Source organism: Trypanosoma cruzi, genomic scaffold, assembly GCF_000209065.1.
Source record: "Trypanosoma cruzi strain CL Brener 1047053516597 genomic scaffold, whole genome shotgun sequence".
In the NCBI taxonomy this organism is placed as follows: domain Eukaryota; phylum Euglenozoa; class Kinetoplastea; order Trypanosomatida; family Trypanosomatidae; genus Trypanosoma; species Trypanosoma cruzi.
The window spans coordinates 145722-162871 of NW_001849535.1; the positions used below are offsets into that span (position 1 = coordinate 145722).

The following is a 17150-nucleotide window of genomic DNA, read 5'->3' on the forward strand; positions in this document are numbered from 1 at the left end:
TGCCATGGATTCTTCGTTCCCCGGCACCCAACTACTCCCTGCCAATAAAACCATATAAACTTTTGCGCCAAGCTATTGCTGCAGAATATTGAAGAATTTCATTTCAAAATTTGCTTTTGTTGCAACGCAGCCATTGCGAGTGCCGTGTTTCCTGTGCGCCACTGGTAGGTAAAGTACATATTAAACCTCGCAGCCCGCTGCAATGCCAAGGTACATTGTTCAGGGACTTTGAACTCATATGCCACTTGTTCATACAGTGGCACAGCAAGGTGATGCAAACCGAGATATTGTAGTGCCCGAGCACAGTTGTATACCGCCTCACCCATCCGCCCAATGTCAACAGCACGTACCAGCTCCTGGTATAGGGAAAGATAATGCCATCCAGCAATCACGCAAGCCTCACGCGCTCGGATCCTTTTTTGATGGCTAATAAGCATATATGACAAACCAACAAGAAAGCAGAGAAGGATATCATTAGGACGCTTCTGCAAGGCTGCGAGGTACAAGTTAAGGGCGCGGACAAAGGAACGGCGAAGGAAATAACGATTTCCAAGTAGAACAAGCGTCTCTGGGCCAGCCTGATTACGGTCCGCAACAAGACGAAGCAGAATTGCGCTTCCATTTTCCACGCGGTTCAACAATCCATATAATAGTTCTACTACCTGGTTCTTTTCCTCGTCACTACACTGCTCTTGTAACAGGCGGACTCCTACACGGTATGCATCTTCGCTCTCCTTTGATGCCAGAGCTGCGCGCAGTACAGCCAGTCGCAGCGGTCGCTCGAGAACACCAAAATGTCGAAACATCATCTTTCGCGGGCACCGCGTTAGCACAAGAAATGCAAATTCTTTCGCCTCAGTAAACTTCCCAATGGCAGTATAACAGCTGATCACGGTAACGGCAAGCTCCACAAAACCGACTCGCCCAAGCACTCCCAGGGCGTCGCGGAACGTGACGCGTAACATGGAAGAAGAAAATTGACCGACACCCAAACCACCACCACTAGCAGCAGCAGCAGCAGCATTCATCGGGGAAGGAATAGCAACGTTTTTTTCCCATGGATTCCGTGGTGCAATCGCAGCATCATTGCTAGACGCCTTCATAAACAACTGTTGCATTACTGGATCACTAAACTGCTTGCTTACCTCCTCCAAAGATGGAAGTTCATACTGCGTTGTAGCATCACCCTCATCGTCATTATTCAACATCGCTTCCTCCTCCAATTCTTCCAAATCCCGTTCGTCACAGAATTCTTCCTTTATTTGTATCACTTCTCCACGACGTAACTTCTCCGCATCACCCATTTTCCCAAGGCGCACGTTCTCGTTATTAATAACGTTATTGCTTTCATCTTCACCGTTATCATTGTCATCCTTTTCGTCCTTCCAGAATGAGTCTGCACAGCGGCGTGTAACCTCTCCAACGCGTTGACGTCGCCTTGCTTCTCGTATTTGCTCTTCTTCTTCTTCCATATTATTTTTTGTCCCCTCCAGGTCATTGTTGTCGTTGTCATTTATGCAATGTTTATTCTCCTTTCCGCTCTCCAAGCGAGCTCGCTTCAGACCCTTTTTCGTGCGATTAAAGCGGAAGATTGTTGAACTGTCTTTCGAACGCTCCTCATCAAAACAAAACCAACCGGCCGCCGTTGACGCCGCTGCGGAGGCGCCATAGAAGGAAGTTGTCAGCGGCGCATTGCCACGTTTAGCCAAGTTAGTGCGAAATACCGCGCTAGACGCTTTGATGGACGTTGCAAGGGTATGTGAAAGTCGTCCCGCGGAAGATGTTGCAGTCCCCAGGCACGGTCCATTCACAATATCGGAGATGGCCGATGGAGGGATGATAGCAGAACTAGCCCTTGAAAGAGTAGGCATAAATAGTGTTTTTGTCGTGCGTCGCGAAGATCCCGGCGCGACCGAATCTGTATCGCCGTCTTCCTCACCGGAGAGGATAAGCTCAAAGATGGAAACCCCCAGCGCAATGGCCTCGACATATTTTTCAACCCGAGCAAAAATACGCACGAGTTCCGCACCGAGTTGGATTCGTTCAATTGGTTGCTCGTCTTCACGAGGTGTGATAACCATAACGGCACGATCTGCATCTTTCATCTCATACATATACATGCGGCCAAGAGCAAGACGAGCCTGCAGATTTCTTGGGTCTATTTCCAATACGCGGGAAAAGGCGTTGTATGCCGCCTCAGAGTTCCCCAAAGAGGCTTCACACTGACCTTCTGCGAAGAGAGTGGCCGCAAAGACGGTTTTGACCTCAGCCGCCTCCTCATCGTCCAACATTTTCCTCTCTCCCTTACTGGCATTATTGTTATTATTATTATCGGTATTATCACCATTACCATTATCAGCATTAGCTATGCCAGTAAACCTTGATAGAAAAAATTCATGGTAGCGGCGCAATGTTTGAAAAAGCATGCGGGCCTCCGCGTGTAAACCCACCCGTTGCAATGCATTGGCGGCATCGTACAAAACATCACCATATTCTGCCATGGAGCAAGTATCAATGAGGTGCTGGAACACCTCACGACACTGCTGTTCTAGACCCCCCAAGAATGCATACGCAATTCCAAGGCGAACAAGGAGGTCTGGAGGCAATTCTAGTAAAGGAACTTGTAGACAACCGGCGGTGAATTCTAAAAGGCGTATGGTATCAAAAAACTTCCCCTCCTCATTGAGAAGTTCCGCATGTACATTGACAAGCGTAAGAAAGTTCCTCTTTGACGCCGGGGTCCGAAGCTCAATGGTGTCTCCATAGAGCGAGTTGACCACCGTCGATGGCATCGAACCCGCAGTTTTGGAAGGGACGCCATCTCCACTACTGGTAAGGTTTGAAAAGTCAAAGTCTTTGTCTTCATCCTCGTCCTCAGCCGGTGGCAGAGGCGTTGTGGGAACAAAAAAAGGTGCAGCATCCGTCTCTATTCTCTGCTGCCGTTCTTGTCGGTGTTGCTCCTCATCCCCCCTCACCTTCTCCGTTTCAACGAAACCTGCAAAATTTCCATCATTATTGGTATCATTGTTATCATCATCGCCAAAAAAACGAACCCGTTTTGAGATTCTTCGCCTGACAGGGGGAGGGGCCTCGCCGCCTCCGTCTGTAGACATTTTGGCTCTATCGGAGACAGCACCAGAGAATCCTAACCTCGTTTCCTCTGCATTCACGACCATTTTTGGACGAAAAGTATTTTTCAAGCTGGATTCAATCAAACGGTGCAGGGAATTCCACCGGCCCAGTTGAAAAAACAAGGAAGACAATAATGAAAACACTTCAAAATCGCGGCAACGACTTCCATTCCATAACGGGACTAAAATGTTAGCTGCTCGCTTAAATTCCCCAAGACCGATGTAAAGATCAGCCAATTGTAGCTGCAGCGTGCGGTATCGAGTTTTGTCTTTCGTCTCTAGTGCTGAAAGCCGTTGTAAACACACGGCAGATTTATAATACAACTCCTCCTGCAGGAACTCATGTAAAAGCTCTTCCCACAAGACAGTATCGTTCGCCAAAAACGCCTGCAATAGTCGAAAATCACTTGCTCGATCCCGTTGGCCCTTGGAGTCGGCGATAACCGAAAGAAGTGCAAATAGATGATCGGTGGGATGGATGCGCAGCGCCAGTGTTGCCTCTCGTTCGGCTCCATCCTTATCATTCCCAAGAAATAGGTTTTGTGCTTTCGCCACGTGTTTTTCAAAGCGTTCGTGAAGCTCCGCATTAGCAAATGCGGACTTCCGCGAACGTCTACGCCTTTTTGGCTCCGTATGCCTCTCTATAACTCCAGTAAAAGAGTCATCTTGATTCGATGTCATTTTGCCTCTTTAAATTATCAATGGTGTTGAAGGTCGCAAAAATGAATTGCCACGAAGAGCTGCTGAGCATAAAAGGAATCTTATTATTATTATTATTATTAATTCCTTCTTTTGTGCCCTCCCTTTCCTTTTTTTTTTTTTTTTTTTGTTCCTTTTTGTTGTTGTTTGTTTTGCTTTGCTTTCCCACCTCCCCGAAAAGCAAGCAAGGCCACTTTATTCTTCACTCGTAAGCTATTTCAGTGTATCGCTGCTTAATTGAAGCGCTTTCCGCCACCATACACAGAGAGAAACAAAAATACAAAAAGTACGATTTTTTTTTGCGACGCTATACAACTATTTCTACGCACTCTCTATTAATTTTTTTTTTTTTCCTCTGTGTGTGTGTGTGTGATTGTGTGTAAAAGAATGAAATAAAATAGGGTAAGGCAGTATCAAAAAAATTTCCGATTAAAAAAAAGAAGCATTGTATGAAAACACAATGGGTAAACCGCCATTACCGCAAATATATATATATAATTATGTGCAACGTTTCCCATCCAATTCAGCCGGTGCTTTGTCACAGAGCAAAACAAATGAATAATTTATATACATACATATATATATATATATATATATATATATATATCAATTTCCTTCAAATGGATAGATGGGAATGGAGTCGCTTAGAATTCAATTTTATTAATCTTTACTTCATTTCTTCTCCTTTTTTGTTGTTGTTTTTCTTACCAATTCCTCTACTTTTCTTCTCATCTACTCCCTCATTTCACACACAAACACACACACACACAAAAAAAAAAAAAAAGCTTTTCCCGAGCACTCGGTTTTCCTCTTTTTTTTTTTGTTGTTGTTCTTTTTGTACAAACAAGAAAATGCACGCGTGCGTGAGTGTCGGTCTCGGTGCAGGTGTGGGATATATTTCCGTACTGTGTATGAGTGTTATAAATTATTTCTTTGCACCCTTTTCTTTCTTCCATTCGGTGCAGAACAAAAAGTATATAAAGAAAAAAAAAAAAAAAAAAGGAGTAAGAGCTTCTGCAGTGAGAAGACAAAAAAGTAAATAGGAGGAAAAAAAAAAAAGAAGGGCACGCAAACACACTACAGTCACGGCCACTTTTTCCACTATTCACCCATGCACAAAGGGTCTATCTCATTCAGAACTCCACATCACACAGTTACACACACGCAAACCTCCTACTAGCACTATTACTAAATCTCTGTCCATCTTGAGGATCTTGATACATAATCTCAGTGTTCATGCCGTCTCGTTCCATCACTTTTATGGCTTTGCGCCGCCCAGCTTACCGTAGAAGTGAAGCAGAATGACGCTGAGGACAAACACTGCCGTTCCGACAATGACATTTAAAGGCTGGATCTCAAAACCCGTCAAATCTAAGTCGTTCACGGCGGGGCGAGCTCCCATCTTCTTCTGCAAAGCCTTCATAACTCTTCTCTGTCACTTGCTTCTTTGGTTATTCCGTTGCCAATCACCTAGTGGATCACCAGTTACCCGCAGAAAAAGACAAGAAGAAAAGAAGGTTGAGTTAGAAAAAAGAAAAGAAAAAACTAAGGTGAGGGCAAAACAAAAAAAAAAAAAAAAAAATGCAAAAAATATAAGAAAAAAATTTCGGTGTCGCACTGGCGAAGAGAAGCAAGGTGCCCCCTCTTCACACAAACACACACACACACACACCTTCTCTAATTACTTCCGAAACATAGCAAATAATAGTAATTAATAATAATAATGAAAAAAACTGGCTCTACTGTAGACAACACGGAAACTCAAAAGAAAAGAAAGCAGTTTTTTTTTTACTTTTCGTGTTTACCACACTGACTCAAACAGCTGAATTTGAAGGGGCTATTTGTTCCACTTTCTCCATTTGCGTCAAATAAGGAATAGGATCCGACAGAGAGGTGAATTTCGTCTCCTCTAGGAGCGCCATGCGCTCTGAAGTTAGTTCAGCAATTTGCTTCTCTTTATCAAGAAGAATACGCAAGAGTTCTTTGCAGAGAAGTGACTCCTGCCCCTCAATCTCTTCGAATTGATAAGCTGGATGAAGCTGTACGGTAAAAGCCGCATCAGAAAGTGCCTTTGTAAGGGAGCGACCATATGATGAAGCATCATTCGCCAAAAATTCCGTTTTTTGTGCAACTACAGCGGGAAGGTTGGTGTTTCGGGTTTCACAACTTGAAGTTCCTCCATCACCCTCCGTCCATTCCTCTGTTTCACGTTGTGTCTCCCCGTCAAACTCCTCTTTATTTCCTTCCATTACTCTTTTTGCAGAATTATCTTGCTTCTCTTTATTCATCCGAAACACATGGCCATCATCAGGATCAAACTCAGGAATCATCGAGAAAGCAACGGATGGATCGCTAACATTAATGGTTGAGTTTGCGGTCACGTTTTCAACAAAACCCTTATCCGTTGGCGACTCGTCACGAAACAGACGCAATGACTTGGATTTTTCACGAACAAGAGAAAATTTCGAAACATTAATCCCAGATGTGTATTCCTCACCTTCTTTTAACTGAGGTACAGGTGGTGGCTGTCGACGTGGCGTTGGAGTCATAAAAATGGATTTCTGCGATTGTGTATCCAGTAAAAAGTCTTCTCTATATTTTGCCGCAGGCAAATCTTTTTTTCCTGACGGTGAAAATGATGCATTAGAAGCATTTTTAAGATTCTCCAGTTGTTGTTTCAGAGCCATGCACATACCCTGTGCTGCGTCCAATTCGCTTCTTGTACGGTCATGATTCAAACGTTCTTGCTCCAATTCCATTCTTAATTGTTCTAGTTCTTCTCTTTCTCTTTCATAATTCGTTAATTGTTCTGATAAAATACGCTTCTGCCATTCCATTTGCTCCTCTCGTTCTTTTGCAAGACTCTCAGCGTATCGACTTTCTAACCCCTGTAACTCTATCTGAAAACGCGATTCCAACTCTACCTTTTCGGTATGAAGCAAATGGAGCTGCGATCGCAGTTCGTTCAATTCGCTATCCTGATCACGGACAGTGGCGTGGCACACACGCAAATTACGTTGTAAATCAATATAATCTAGTATCGCCTGACGACCATGAATACAGTGCGTATCATAACACGTTGAAGGTGTACTTGCGTCCCCATTCTCCTTTATATGCATGAACTTCTGTCCGTTGGATGCACCATCTCGAACCAGTACTGGAGGACATGATGTAGTCATCCGCCGGCACTGTTGTGCTCGACACCGCCTAGAATCCATAACCTCATTGGGTGCCTCACTTGAGGAAACGCTTCGTTTCCCTTGGGCATGTACATTGCCTGTAGACGGCATTATATAAATCTTCGAAGAAGCTTTTAAAGAATTGGACGATGTTAGAGCCTTAGAACCTGAGTGATTCTGGCCCCCGTTCACATCTCGTTCGACAGCCTTTTTATTGTGGATTGGTTCACTTCGTTTGTAACGATCCATCAAAGGAGTGATCATGGGAACATTATCCCGATAACCCTTCACTCGGGGCCTCGCTCGAGAAGAGCTTCTTACATCCCCATTATCTTGTCCTACATTGTTTCCCTGTGAGGTTGAGTTTTTCAAATAGCTTTCCTCAGTGTTTGAAGGCACAGGCGATGCATGACGCTTAAATAGCATGGTAGGGTAATGGTTGTAACCACCAAAGGGAGACCTATATGGCGCCGATAAGCTCCAATCCTCACTTTTTGTAACAACCGTATTAGTTGTACCCTTTCCATCAAATACTTTCAGCATTAATTGCCTTCCCAAAACCAATTTTTTTTTTTTTTTTTTTTTTTTTTCAAAATCAAAGAAAATGCGCAAAAAACAGGGTAACATAACCAGAACACAGAGGTTTCAATTCTCATGCGTACGGAAACAAACAAGCAAAAAAAAAAAGGCAACGACCATCGTGGTCATGATTAATGGACCGCTTTCTTTTTTTTTTTTTTTTTTTTTTTTTTTTTTCATATACCCAAAAAGCCTCCAAAAAAAGAAAAACAAATGCACATAAAATCATCCTCTTTTGCTCCTTCCCAAGATCCCGTCTTTTTACCCTTATTATTTCCGGATTGATACATATTCCCCTCCTCCCCCTCCTTTTTTGGTAAATTCAAAAAGAAATTTTCTTTACAAGTGAGAGCGTTCGTTGAATAGCTCAATGAGACCATTTGTTGAAGAATCATGGTTTGTAACCTTTTGGCCAGGCTGAAGTTGTAGAAGAATGGACTTGGCAAGTAATTTCCCCAGTTCCACACCCCATTGATCATAGCTGTTAATTCCCCAAATAGCTCCTTGGACAAGAACTTTGTGCTCATACATGGCAATAATAGCACCCAATGCCCGTGGAGTGAGAGCCTTTACCAACAAGGAGTTGCTTGGACGTCCCCCAGTGAACGTTTTTTGTGGTATCAACAATTGAATCTCATCCTCAGACTTTCCTCCCGCGGATTCCAGTTCCCTTTTAACCTCCTCAGGGGTCTTACCAATCATCAGTGCCTCTGTCTGAGCAAAAAAGTTGCTCATCAAAATTCGGTGATGTTCTCCAATATAATTTTGAGTTTGAATCGCGCCGATGAAGTCGCACGGAATTAACTTTGTCCCTTGATGAATAAGTTGATAAAAAGCATGTTGGCCGTTGGTGCCAGCTTCCCCAAAAATAATAGGACCAGTGTGCGTTGACACCATTCGGCCGTTTTTGGTGGCACCCTTTCCATTGCTTTCCATGTCAAGCTGTTGAAGGTACGCTGGCAACCTCCATAAGTATTGATCATATGGTAGGATAGCTTGGGTTTCACTTCCAAAGAAGTTATTGTACCAAATACCAACCAAAGCCAAAATAATAGGGAGATTGTTTTCCGTGGGTGCATTGATAAAGTGTTCATCCATGATGTGTGCACCAGTTAACAACTCCACAAAATTGTCGTACCCAATTGAAATCATGACAGATAAACCAATGGCGGACCACAATGAGTATCGGCCACCGACCCAGTCCCAAAATTGGAACATATTCTCTTCATCAATACCAAATTCTTTGACTTTTTCCGCATTTGTTGAAAGCGCAACAAAGTGCTTTGCAACAGCACCAGCTTCTGAAATACCCCGAGAACTTAAAAACTTCAAAAACTCATTCCGTGCGGACAAAGCGTTCGTGATGGTTTCTTGTGTAGTGAATGTTTTGCTGGCAATTATAAAAAGAGTTGATTCCAAGTCGACCAAATTCAAGACTTCAGACAAGTGTGTCCCATCAATATTAGAAACAAAATGCATGGATATTCTCCGATCTGAAAAAGGCCTCAAAGCTTCACATGCCATCATGGGACCGAGATCACTGCCTCCAATCCCAATATTCACAACATGGCGGATAGGTTTTCCTGACTGACCTTTCCATTCACCTCTCCTGACCTTTTCTGATAGTTTCTTCATTTGTTCAAGTACCTTGTTTACCAAGGGCATAACGTCATGTCCATTCACAAAAATGGGACGATTGCTTCGATTTCGCAAAGCAATATGAAGCACTGAACGATTTTCGGCCGTATTAACCTTCTCTCCAGCAAACAATGCCCGCATAAACGCTCGAATACCTCTCTCTTCAACCAACTTAAAAAGAACGTCTTTTATTTCATCATTTATGTGTGTCTTTGAGTAATCCAAAAAAACGAAGTTTTTGTCACTGCTTCTCAAATCCACTTCAAGCGAGTATCGTTGGAAACGATCCTTACATTCGTCGAAATTCTTCAAAATGCTCTCGCTTCCGTGGATCTCGTATAATTCTTGAAGACGACGCCAGGAGGGGCACGAAGTCAAGCTTGTGTCAGCATCAACACCAAGTGGCCTCATCCTTCGTGTTATTTCGTGTGGCATATTGAAAGATGCGACAGCCATGCTGGTATTCGCGGGTGCCGCATTGCTTTCGTTCAAGTGAACTGTCAAATCCTTCAGGTATTGATCTTTCATTTTTCTCCCGATCTTCCTTTTAACTCAATTTATGGTGTCTGTATACTGCTTTTAAATTTGAAAAGTATCTATTATGTACTCTTGTTTTTCTTTTTTTTTTTTTTTTTTTTTTTTTTTTTGTTGTTGTTGTTGCTGTTGTTTACTAGCTTTTTTCGTCGAAAAGAATACAATAAAAAAAAAAAGAAGGGCTTCCCTTCTGTCAGATCACTGCGGGGAGGGGGAGGAAAGGAATTAGTATCAAGGTATCTACAAAATGAGCATGTGTAAGTATGCACGTATAGGTTTGTGGAAATGCAAAAGAAAAAAGTTCAAATAATCCCTCAACGTGTGTCTTGAAGTTGTTCTCGTTTTAAACTACTTTAACGTATACCAAGAGCTCTGGTGATTTTCTCCAAAACGAAGTCCCTCTCAGCGTCGTAGACACCCCCTTTGCTCGGAATCTCAAGAATGCAAGGAATAGGTTCTTTTTGTTGTTCAATCAAATGACGAATGTCATTCGCTATGTGCTGACATATCACAATAACACCAACTGCGTCATTTGCACACATATTGGTAAATGCTGCCTCGATATCAACCAGTGGTGTGTTTGGATTCACAACTACGTAGTTTGGTTGTTCAACATTCTTTTTATCTCCACTCATCTGGTTCAAAATCGCTCGATTATCTCCGGTACCCGCCAAAAGAAAACCGGTGACTGTGTCTTCATCCCCAATAATACCAACGATGAGCTCATCTCTGTTCTTATAACGGATTGTGGCCATTATAGTGTTAGAAATCTTGCACTTTGCTATAAATTAAAAAGAAAAAAAGAAAAACAAAAAAGAATTGGCGAAATTATCGCAAGGATAATCAAAACAACTTTGCAAAACCGAGCCAAATGGTACATATGCAAAAAAAAAAGTTTCAAGAAAAAAAAAACTGTATTTGCTCTCGGGGTTAATCCCCACGAAAAGCAGGCAACTTTGAATCCCAATCAACGTAGTTTGGATCCTTCTTTTGTCGCTCGCCAAAATCGTCTCGCAGTAATTCGAGGGAAATTCGAACCACATTATCCACTTCTGCCCTCCCATCAAAAACACCCTGAAGAGTAACGGCTTCTGCGTCATATTTCAGAGAGGTTCCAGCCAAGAGGTGGTTAAGAAGTAAATCCTCATCGACAAGAAACATCTCCTCCTCTCGCATACACAAGCCTTGGCGTCTTGTCATGAAGTTTGCCTTCGGCTCCTGAACCACTGAAAGAAATCCATTTAGTCTTTCCTCAGCTCTCCCGTCCTTGTTAAATGAAAGAAAGGTCCGACGCATGCTACTAAAAAAAAAAAAAAAAAAAATTTGTAAAAAATAACATTCAAGATATATATATATATAGGTTCAGAAAACCAAAAACAATATAAATATTCATATATATTTTCCACCCATCCACCTAAAAAAAGTCCTTTTTTCCCGTTTCGTGAACTTTCCCTTTAAAAAAAAACAACGAAAAAGGTCCAATCGTCATGCGAGTGGTATTTCCCATTTTTGAGGCACCCTCATGGTCCTCTACAGTCACACTAACTAGCGGTCGTAACGATCAGGAAGACGGAGCCATTGAACTGTTTGCTGAGGCGACGTCACATGAGTTTTCCTAAAACGAGCCACTGGGCATTCCACCATCACTTGCTCTCCGAGCTGTTCAATTTGTTTTGGAGTTGCCTGTGGTGCATCCACAAAAACTTTTACGCCACCTTCTGGTGTCTTTTCAAAACGGATTTCTCGCATATCAATCCCTTGACGTCGCGCAATGTCATGTGCATGAGCCTCGCTACACCACTCCAGGGCCTTATCAAACAGTCCACCTAATGGGCCACCGAATGGACCACTCCAATTTCCTCCCTCGGAACCACGTCCACCTCCAAATGAGCCAAAACCCTGAGAACCTGACGAAAACCCGCTCGAAAATTTTGTGGGTAAACCATTTGAAAACGATCCAAAACCAAATCCACTATTCAAAAAAGAAACCCCTCCTCTATCCCCTGAACAGCTTCCTGCATTATCGCACCGAGTTCTGTCGCCAAACAATGAACCAAACGTCTTTAAACTGTCAAGCCCCTTAAAGCAGCGAACGGTTGTTAATTGCAACATAATTATGTCCTAAATATCACTTTTTCTTGCACTAAGTGCGATGAAATAATTTAAAAAAGTGAATAAACAAACAAACATATACAAAAATTTAGCAGCGTTACATACCACAACCAAACGAAGCCAATTCGACCCCCCGCCGCTGTCAAAAGATTGCCAACTTCTTTTTCAGGAGGTGGCGTCAAACCAAAGCGGCTCAAAGTTTCAAAAATTGGGTCACCAAAAAATATATATATATAATAACGTCCGCATGCTCGATCCTCCTGAAAAATAAAAGCGGAAGACCCCTGCCCATTCCAAGCTACCACGCCCCAAAGCAAAAGTCATAAAAACAACCGTTCGAAAAGCAAATACGGGAACAAAGAAATGCACGCAACGAAACAAAACAATTCCAAATCGCTTGACCTACCCTACCCGACCCGCCTCCCGCACACCGTCCGCTGCAGTTTGCGTCGTGTTCGCCTTTCTTCGTTCTCCGGGGAGGGGATGCCCAGCACAATCAGATACCCCCGCCGGCTCCACGTGTCCAGAACACTGCGCGGGATGTAAGCAAGTGCTGCGTCATCCGCTGCGGCCGCGCGCGGGTGGCGAAGGTTGTTTGGCCCCGGTGCGCCATCATCGGCGGCGGTGTCGAACCTGAAGGAAAGAGCAGTCGTGGCCACAATGAAGAGAAACAGCAGCACGGCAACCCGCCTCAGCTTCCGCCTCATCGTCGGCAGTTTCTTTTTCGCCATGGTCGCTGTTGGTGCGAGAGACTAAGAAAAAAAGAAAAGGGGCAGAGAGCGCGTTTGAGGACGTGAGGCATTTTCTCTTATTTTTTTTCTTCTTGTTCTCTCAAACGAGCGTAATGGCCCGCACGACGCCCACAATCGCAGAGCGCGTCCACCCGCGAAGCGGGGACGTGGAGGAGAGCCTCGGCTCCGGAGAGAAAGCCGCGGTGGAAGGCGCGAAACGCACACACACGCCGCGCGCCCGTCCCCGGGCCAGCGCGGCAACCCGTCGCTGCCGAGAACAAACAAAAACCAACAAATCAGTAAACCATGCAGCCCACAAACAAGGAAAGGGAGGGAGGGGGACCGGCCAGGAGCACCGACGTTGCGCCGCCGCTGTGGGGGGCTTTGTGCCTCCTCGCCGCGTGGTAGTGCTGTTTGGGAAGCGCCTTCCCATCCCGATGAAAAACCGCGCCAACATTTTCGTGCAGCACGGCATCCTCGCTTCTCCGATGTTCACGCGGTGTTTTTGCCCAGGCGCCTGCAGAGCCGGGCGGTGGAGTAGACGCCGACATGTCTCATGGCACGGTTCGCGTTGGCTGGCTTTCGCGATCTCCGGTTCGTCCGTCATCGCCGTGGCGCCAAAAACCGCATGTTTGACGGCGATGTCCAACCGGTGGTGATCCCATCGGGGTGTCTTCGCTGAGCGACGTGCGCTTCCTCGGCGGTCTGACGCCTCTTGTGCGCCCAAATCCGTTTATTAACGCCACACTTTCGCCGATTCCGTGACGGCGTTTTGGGCACACGGCGCGCTGTTCCTTGGCGGCGCCCCTCCTTCGCGGAGCCGAGGTTTTCGCGGGGTTTGTCCTTCCTCCTTTGGAGGTGCGGCCCCCACGGCGTGCGGGTGTCCTATCCGTGTTTTTGTTGCCGTGTCTTTCTTACGGTCCGGGTCGCCCGAACCGGAAGTGAGGAGCCAATCCCCCGGCATTACCCGCCCGTTTGTCGCAGAAGGGGCTTTGAAGGGGCGCCTTGGTCTCGGGTGCCGGCTGCGGCGCTGTGTGGGGGCGTTCGTTTGCGCGCGCGTGTTGGATGCTAGCCTCGCTTTCGTCGGGGCCTCGAACCCACAGGGCGTGCGTTGGAGCGCGGTGGGCGCAGCCGGATCGTCCTCTTCCCCAGGGACGCTCCCTACTTGTCGGAGCGGTTGTGATCGTGGAGGTGTCGAAGACAAAGCCTGAGTCCGGCTTCTCGTTTGCCCGACGCCGTACGGGAACTGCGGGGAGACGGCGTCGGCCTGGGCCGCGCGGTCTGTGGCGGAAGCGCGATCGGTGCGCCGTGTCTCGCTCTAGTCCTCGCTGCGGTGACGAGTGGCGCTTCCAGCGGGAGGAGGAGGCATTTCCGTGCGAGGCTTTTTGCGTGCCTGTTGTGGGGCGTCCGGGCCGCACCGACGGCATCGGCCCGGAGCGGCGAGTCGCAGCAGTCATAGCAGTCATCCGTATTTGTCTGAAACCCCGGTGCGGAGGCGGACCAATGCGGCCTCTTCCCCACGAGCGGGGCGGAGTCCGTGCGCGTGGGCCCCAGTCGCCTGTTAGAGTGGAGCGGTGGGTTTCGCCCCTGAGCCGTCGGGCTCGAATAATACGTTTGGCGAGTGCGGCCATGCCGGTGCTCCATGTGTCTGTGGGCCGTGTGTGTTCGGGTGCCCTCTTCGATTTCGCGTCGCGGTCCCCGTTCTTGGACACGTCGCGGCGGCAAAGGACAAGCTGCGTCCGTACGCGCGCTCCGTGGAGCAGGAGGATCCAGGGCCCATGAGGCATCGGGTCGGATACTGTAGGAGGACCCTTTTGCAGGGCGCCAAAGAGAGCGGGCCGTGAAGATTGACACTCTGTACGGCGCAGTGCTTCTCTGCGGGGTGGTGCTCAACAGATTTCTAGACCGATAGGTGGGGCGATGCGTTCGGCTCCGTGGCGGCGATGTGTCGGTCCGCCGCCGGCCCCGGCAATGCTGAGCGGCGTTCCCTTCAGGTAGCGCATCGCCGCCGCTCCCGATTTGACGCCGAGTTCCGCAGAGCCGTCTGCCCACGCCTGGTGGCACTTTCCTTCTGGGCGTGGCGACGGGCCTTTGCGCCGGAAGCGGCGGGCGATCCGGCAGTCACACGGTCGGGGCTCGAATTCGTCGGGTCCATCTGCGGCGGCGCCGTCGCGAGAGGCGTGGGAACGCGCTCGGGCTGCGGGCCGCGGGCTTCTCACCGAAGCGCAGGGCGCCGGGCCATGATGGGGTCATGTGGTTTTCTGGCGGGGCGCTGTGGGTGGCAGACGGCGGAGGCACCGGACCGCAAAGCACCACCACGCGTCTCGCGTCGGAGCGCATACCGGAAGCCGCGCGCCAGCGCTGTGTCGGGGAGGGGCCGCGGCTTCACGTCCAACACGGCATCCTCCATTCGGCTGCCTTTCGGTATTCCCGCAACGATTCTCACACGACCTGTATGTGTGCGAATCCGGCGTGGGGCGGGACGCTGGGAAGGCCACCCCGTATACCACACTCCGATGCCGTGCATGGCCTTCGCCCGCGCCGGTGCAGGGCAGAACGCCCGCAGGATGTCTCTCTTAGTTCCCCACGCGACGGGCGGAATCGGTGCCATTCGTGGTGGGCGCTGGTTTGCTTCCTCGGGGAGTTCCGCCACGCGCGCCCATTCCACGGAATTCCGGAAATTGACGCCCAGGAGGGTCGGCATGCGCTCCATGGTGGCTGGGCCCCCTCGCGGGTGAGGCGCGGTGGGGCCATTGTGCCGGCGCTCGGCTTCATGAGGCGTTCTCTGTTCCACTCTGCCGCGGCGTTCCGGCCTTCTTTTGAGGCCGAGGTGATCATGTCCCTGTCGCCGTGCCGTGTGATAGGGGCGCGTTCAAAAGTCGAACGCTAAGGGAGTTCATGACGATGATGGCGTGATGGGACCTACCGCCGTTTCTTGCGGCGCTCCCCGTGCGGGGGTCTTGGGGGAGAATGAAGGTTTTTCGACGCGCACCACAAAGCTTGCGATGCTGAGAAATGCTGCTGGCCAGCGCGCGATGTGCTTGGAGATCAACAGCCGCCGCGTTTCCAAGATGACTTTGTCACGGTCTGCCGCGTCGAGGGCTTTGGCGACGACCAAAAAGACAGCCGCCGTGCGGTGTTGCGGGCCATCGCGGCGCATGGCGTCCCTGAGGCGCAGCAATCGGTCAAGGGTGGAATTGTCGGGCCAACAACAAGATCGCAGCAGGGCCAACTGGTCAGCGTGACGGGCCGGTGGGGTCGCGGTCGGATGCCGTTTTCTTTGGCTTGAGGAAGGGGATGGCGACAACCACGCGTCGCCAATCCCGCCGGACGGCTTCTGTACACAGGCGTCTATTGAGCAGCCGGAAGACGGCACGCCGCGCCGCACGGCCTAGATGGCGCGGCTCCTTTCCACGTATTCCGTCGGAGCCGGGTGCCGGTCCCAAGAGGCAACAGCCGTGGGGTGCGTTTGGGCTCTGCCATGGTTGTGGGGGGCGGGGTTCCTCGCATTCGTCGGGGTCGGTGGCGGAAAGCAGTGCTTTGGGTGCCGTGCTGCTCCCGCCGCCCACGGCTTTGTGTGGCTGGCGTTCCGGTGTGTGCTGAGCACGGTGCCGTCCGCTTTCGTGGCTGGCGTGCTCGGGGCGAGGCGCATACACACGGCACGCCGCTTGCAGGCTGTTGTCGCCCGTGGCCTCGGGTTTGGAGCGGAGCGCGCGCCAGCAGCTTTTGGGTGCTTCGCGCAGCGCTTCCCTGCGTCGGAGCCTGGGTAGCTGGCTGTTTTCTGCGTGGGGGCGGCTGGCGACTCCCTGCGGGGACCGTTGTGTCGGTGGCTTTCCGCATTCCTGACGCAATGTGCTTCTCTATGCTACCCATTTTGCCTAATTCTTGCGGGATTCTGCAGAGCTGTTTGGACATTCCGCCGCGCTTATTCCAATTCGCCTTCCTCCGTGCTGGTAGTGTCCGGTTAAGCTTCGGTACCGCTGCGGGTGTTTTGTCGTCCCCGAGCTGGACATGAAGGAGGGCGATGCGGCGGCCACTGTCCGGCGAGGGCTGCGCTGTCCAGTGGATGACGACACAGCCCTTAGACGGGGCGATGCCGGGTGCTGTGCTGCCCTGTCGCTCGGTGCACCTCGTGCGCTCCCCGGCGTCGACAAACTGGGATACATTCTCGACGCACCGCTGCGCAACGGTATCGCCACGGGAGTCTGATGGGACGCTGCGATCCCAAGCCTCTCTGTGCGCGCGGACGCCTGCGCCCTATTAGTTGCGGCCCGTCCTCGCAGAGCTGCTCATCCAAATCCTCGGCCCCCAAGCCATTGGCAGAGGAGGGAGGGAGACGTACCGACGACACCGTCAGTTTCACTCCTGCCTCTGGGTGGCCGGTCGCTCGCGCAGGCCCAACGCCGGAAAAAAACGGACACGCCGCCGCCAAGACAGGTGCGAGCGGTCCCGTGGTGCTGGAACCCTGGCGGGCTGAAACCGGTGGATTCAGGGTGGGGGAGTTCTTCTTCACACCCAACGAAAAAAACACGGTTTCGTCATATCAC

At 49.0% G+C, this 17150-nt stretch overlaps 9 protein-coding genes across 9 annotated transcripts, besides 21 other annotated features; all 9 read right to left on the minus strand.

The window, feature by feature from the left end:
- Nucleotides 1-65: part of a sequence feature (areas merged during assembly that could not be assigned to a particular haplotype. This can correspond to areas where the two haplotypes were merged or to regions with more than two copies in the genome that were merged during assembly.) that runs on past the window's edge.
- Nucleotides 66-1537: a sequence feature (heterozygous, Esmeraldo-like haplotype).
- On the minus strand, nucleotides 99-3812 carry Tc00.1047053506529.490 (hypothetical protein, conserved; the record flags this gene model as incomplete). Its single annotated transcript, XM_816855.1, has 1 exon — nucleotides 99-3812. One exon carries the CDS (start codon nucleotides 3810-3812, stop codon nucleotides 99-101), a length of 3714 nt encoding a protein of 1237 aa, XP_821948.1.
- Nucleotides 1538-1713: a sequence feature (areas merged during assembly that could not be assigned to a particular haplotype. This can correspond to areas where the two haplotypes were merged or to regions with more than two copies in the genome that were merged during assembly.).
- Nucleotides 1714-6880: a sequence feature (heterozygous, Esmeraldo-like haplotype).
- Nucleotides 2313-2356: a microsatellite.
- Nucleotides 3893-3913: a microsatellite.
- Nucleotides 3936-3984: a sequence feature (T-rich).
- Nucleotides 4395-4437: a microsatellite.
- Nucleotides 4577-4600: a microsatellite.
- Nucleotides 4794-4892: a sequence feature (A-rich).
- Nucleotides 5389-5434: a sequence feature (A-rich).
- Nucleotides 5478-5502: a microsatellite.
- Tc00.1047053506529.500 (hypothetical protein, conserved) lies at nucleotides 5645-7552 on the minus strand (the record flags this gene model as incomplete). The annotated part of the gene is made up of 1 exon (XM_816857.1): nucleotides 5645-7552. One exon carries the CDS (start codon nucleotides 7550-7552, stop codon nucleotides 5645-5647), a length of 1908 nt encoding a protein of 635 aa, XP_821950.1.
- Nucleotides 6881-6933: a sequence feature (areas merged during assembly that could not be assigned to a particular haplotype. This can correspond to areas where the two haplotypes were merged or to regions with more than two copies in the genome that were merged during assembly.).
- Nucleotides 6934-16130: a sequence feature (heterozygous, Esmeraldo-like haplotype).
- Nucleotides 7574-7599: a microsatellite.
- Nucleotides 7732-7765: a microsatellite.
- On the minus strand, nucleotides 7928-9754 carry Tc00.1047053506529.508 (glucose-6-phosphate isomerase, glycosomal, putative; the record flags this gene model as incomplete). The annotated part of the gene is made up of 1 exon (XM_816876.1): nucleotides 7928-9754. One exon carries the CDS (start codon nucleotides 9752-9754, stop codon nucleotides 7928-7930), a length of 1827 nt encoding a protein of 608 aa, XP_821969.1.
- Nucleotides 9839-9873: a microsatellite.
- Nucleotides 9872-9894: a microsatellite.
- Tc00.1047053506529.516 (ATP synthase subunit, putative) lies at nucleotides 10114-10515 on the minus strand (the record flags this gene model as incomplete). The annotated part of the gene is made up of 1 exon (XM_816877.1): nucleotides 10114-10515. The coding sequence occupies one exon, from the start codon at nucleotides 10513-10515 to the stop codon at nucleotides 10114-10116; it is 402 nt and encodes a 133-aa protein (XP_821970.1).
- On the minus strand, nucleotides 10691-11056 carry Tc00.1047053506529.524 (hypothetical protein, conserved; the record flags this gene model as incomplete). Its single annotated transcript, XM_816878.1, has 1 exon — nucleotides 10691-11056. The coding sequence occupies one exon, from the start codon at nucleotides 11054-11056 to the stop codon at nucleotides 10691-10693; it is 366 nt and encodes a 121-aa protein (XP_821971.1).
- Nucleotides 11063-11082: a microsatellite.
- Tc00.1047053506529.530 (hypothetical protein, conserved) lies at nucleotides 11306-11872 on the minus strand (the record flags this gene model as incomplete). The annotated part of the gene is made up of 1 exon (XM_816859.1): nucleotides 11306-11872. One exon carries the CDS (start codon nucleotides 11870-11872, stop codon nucleotides 11306-11308), a length of 567 nt encoding a protein of 188 aa, XP_821952.1.
- Nucleotides 12091-12112: a sequence feature (AT_rich).
- On the minus strand, nucleotides 12280-12603 carry Tc00.1047053506529.535 (hypothetical protein, conserved; the record flags this gene model as incomplete). Its single annotated transcript, XM_816883.1, has 1 exon — nucleotides 12280-12603. The coding sequence occupies one exon, from the start codon at nucleotides 12601-12603 to the stop codon at nucleotides 12280-12282; it is 324 nt and encodes a 107-aa protein (XP_821976.1).
- Nucleotides 13518-14390, minus strand: Tc00.1047053506529.541 (uncharacterized protein; the record flags this gene model as incomplete). Its single annotated transcript, XM_816885.1, has 1 exon — nucleotides 13518-14390. The coding sequence occupies one exon, from the start codon at nucleotides 14388-14390 to the stop codon at nucleotides 13518-13520; it is 873 nt and encodes a 290-aa protein (XP_821978.1).
- On the minus strand, nucleotides 15955-16518 carry Tc00.1047053506529.546 (uncharacterized protein; the record flags this gene model as incomplete). The annotated part of the gene is made up of 1 exon (XM_816884.1): nucleotides 15955-16518. The coding sequence occupies one exon, from the start codon at nucleotides 16516-16518 to the stop codon at nucleotides 15955-15957; it is 564 nt and encodes a 187-aa protein (XP_821977.1).
- Nucleotides 16131-17150: part of a sequence feature (areas merged during assembly that could not be assigned to a particular haplotype. This can correspond to areas where the two haplotypes were merged or to regions with more than two copies in the genome that were merged during assembly.) that runs on past the window's edge.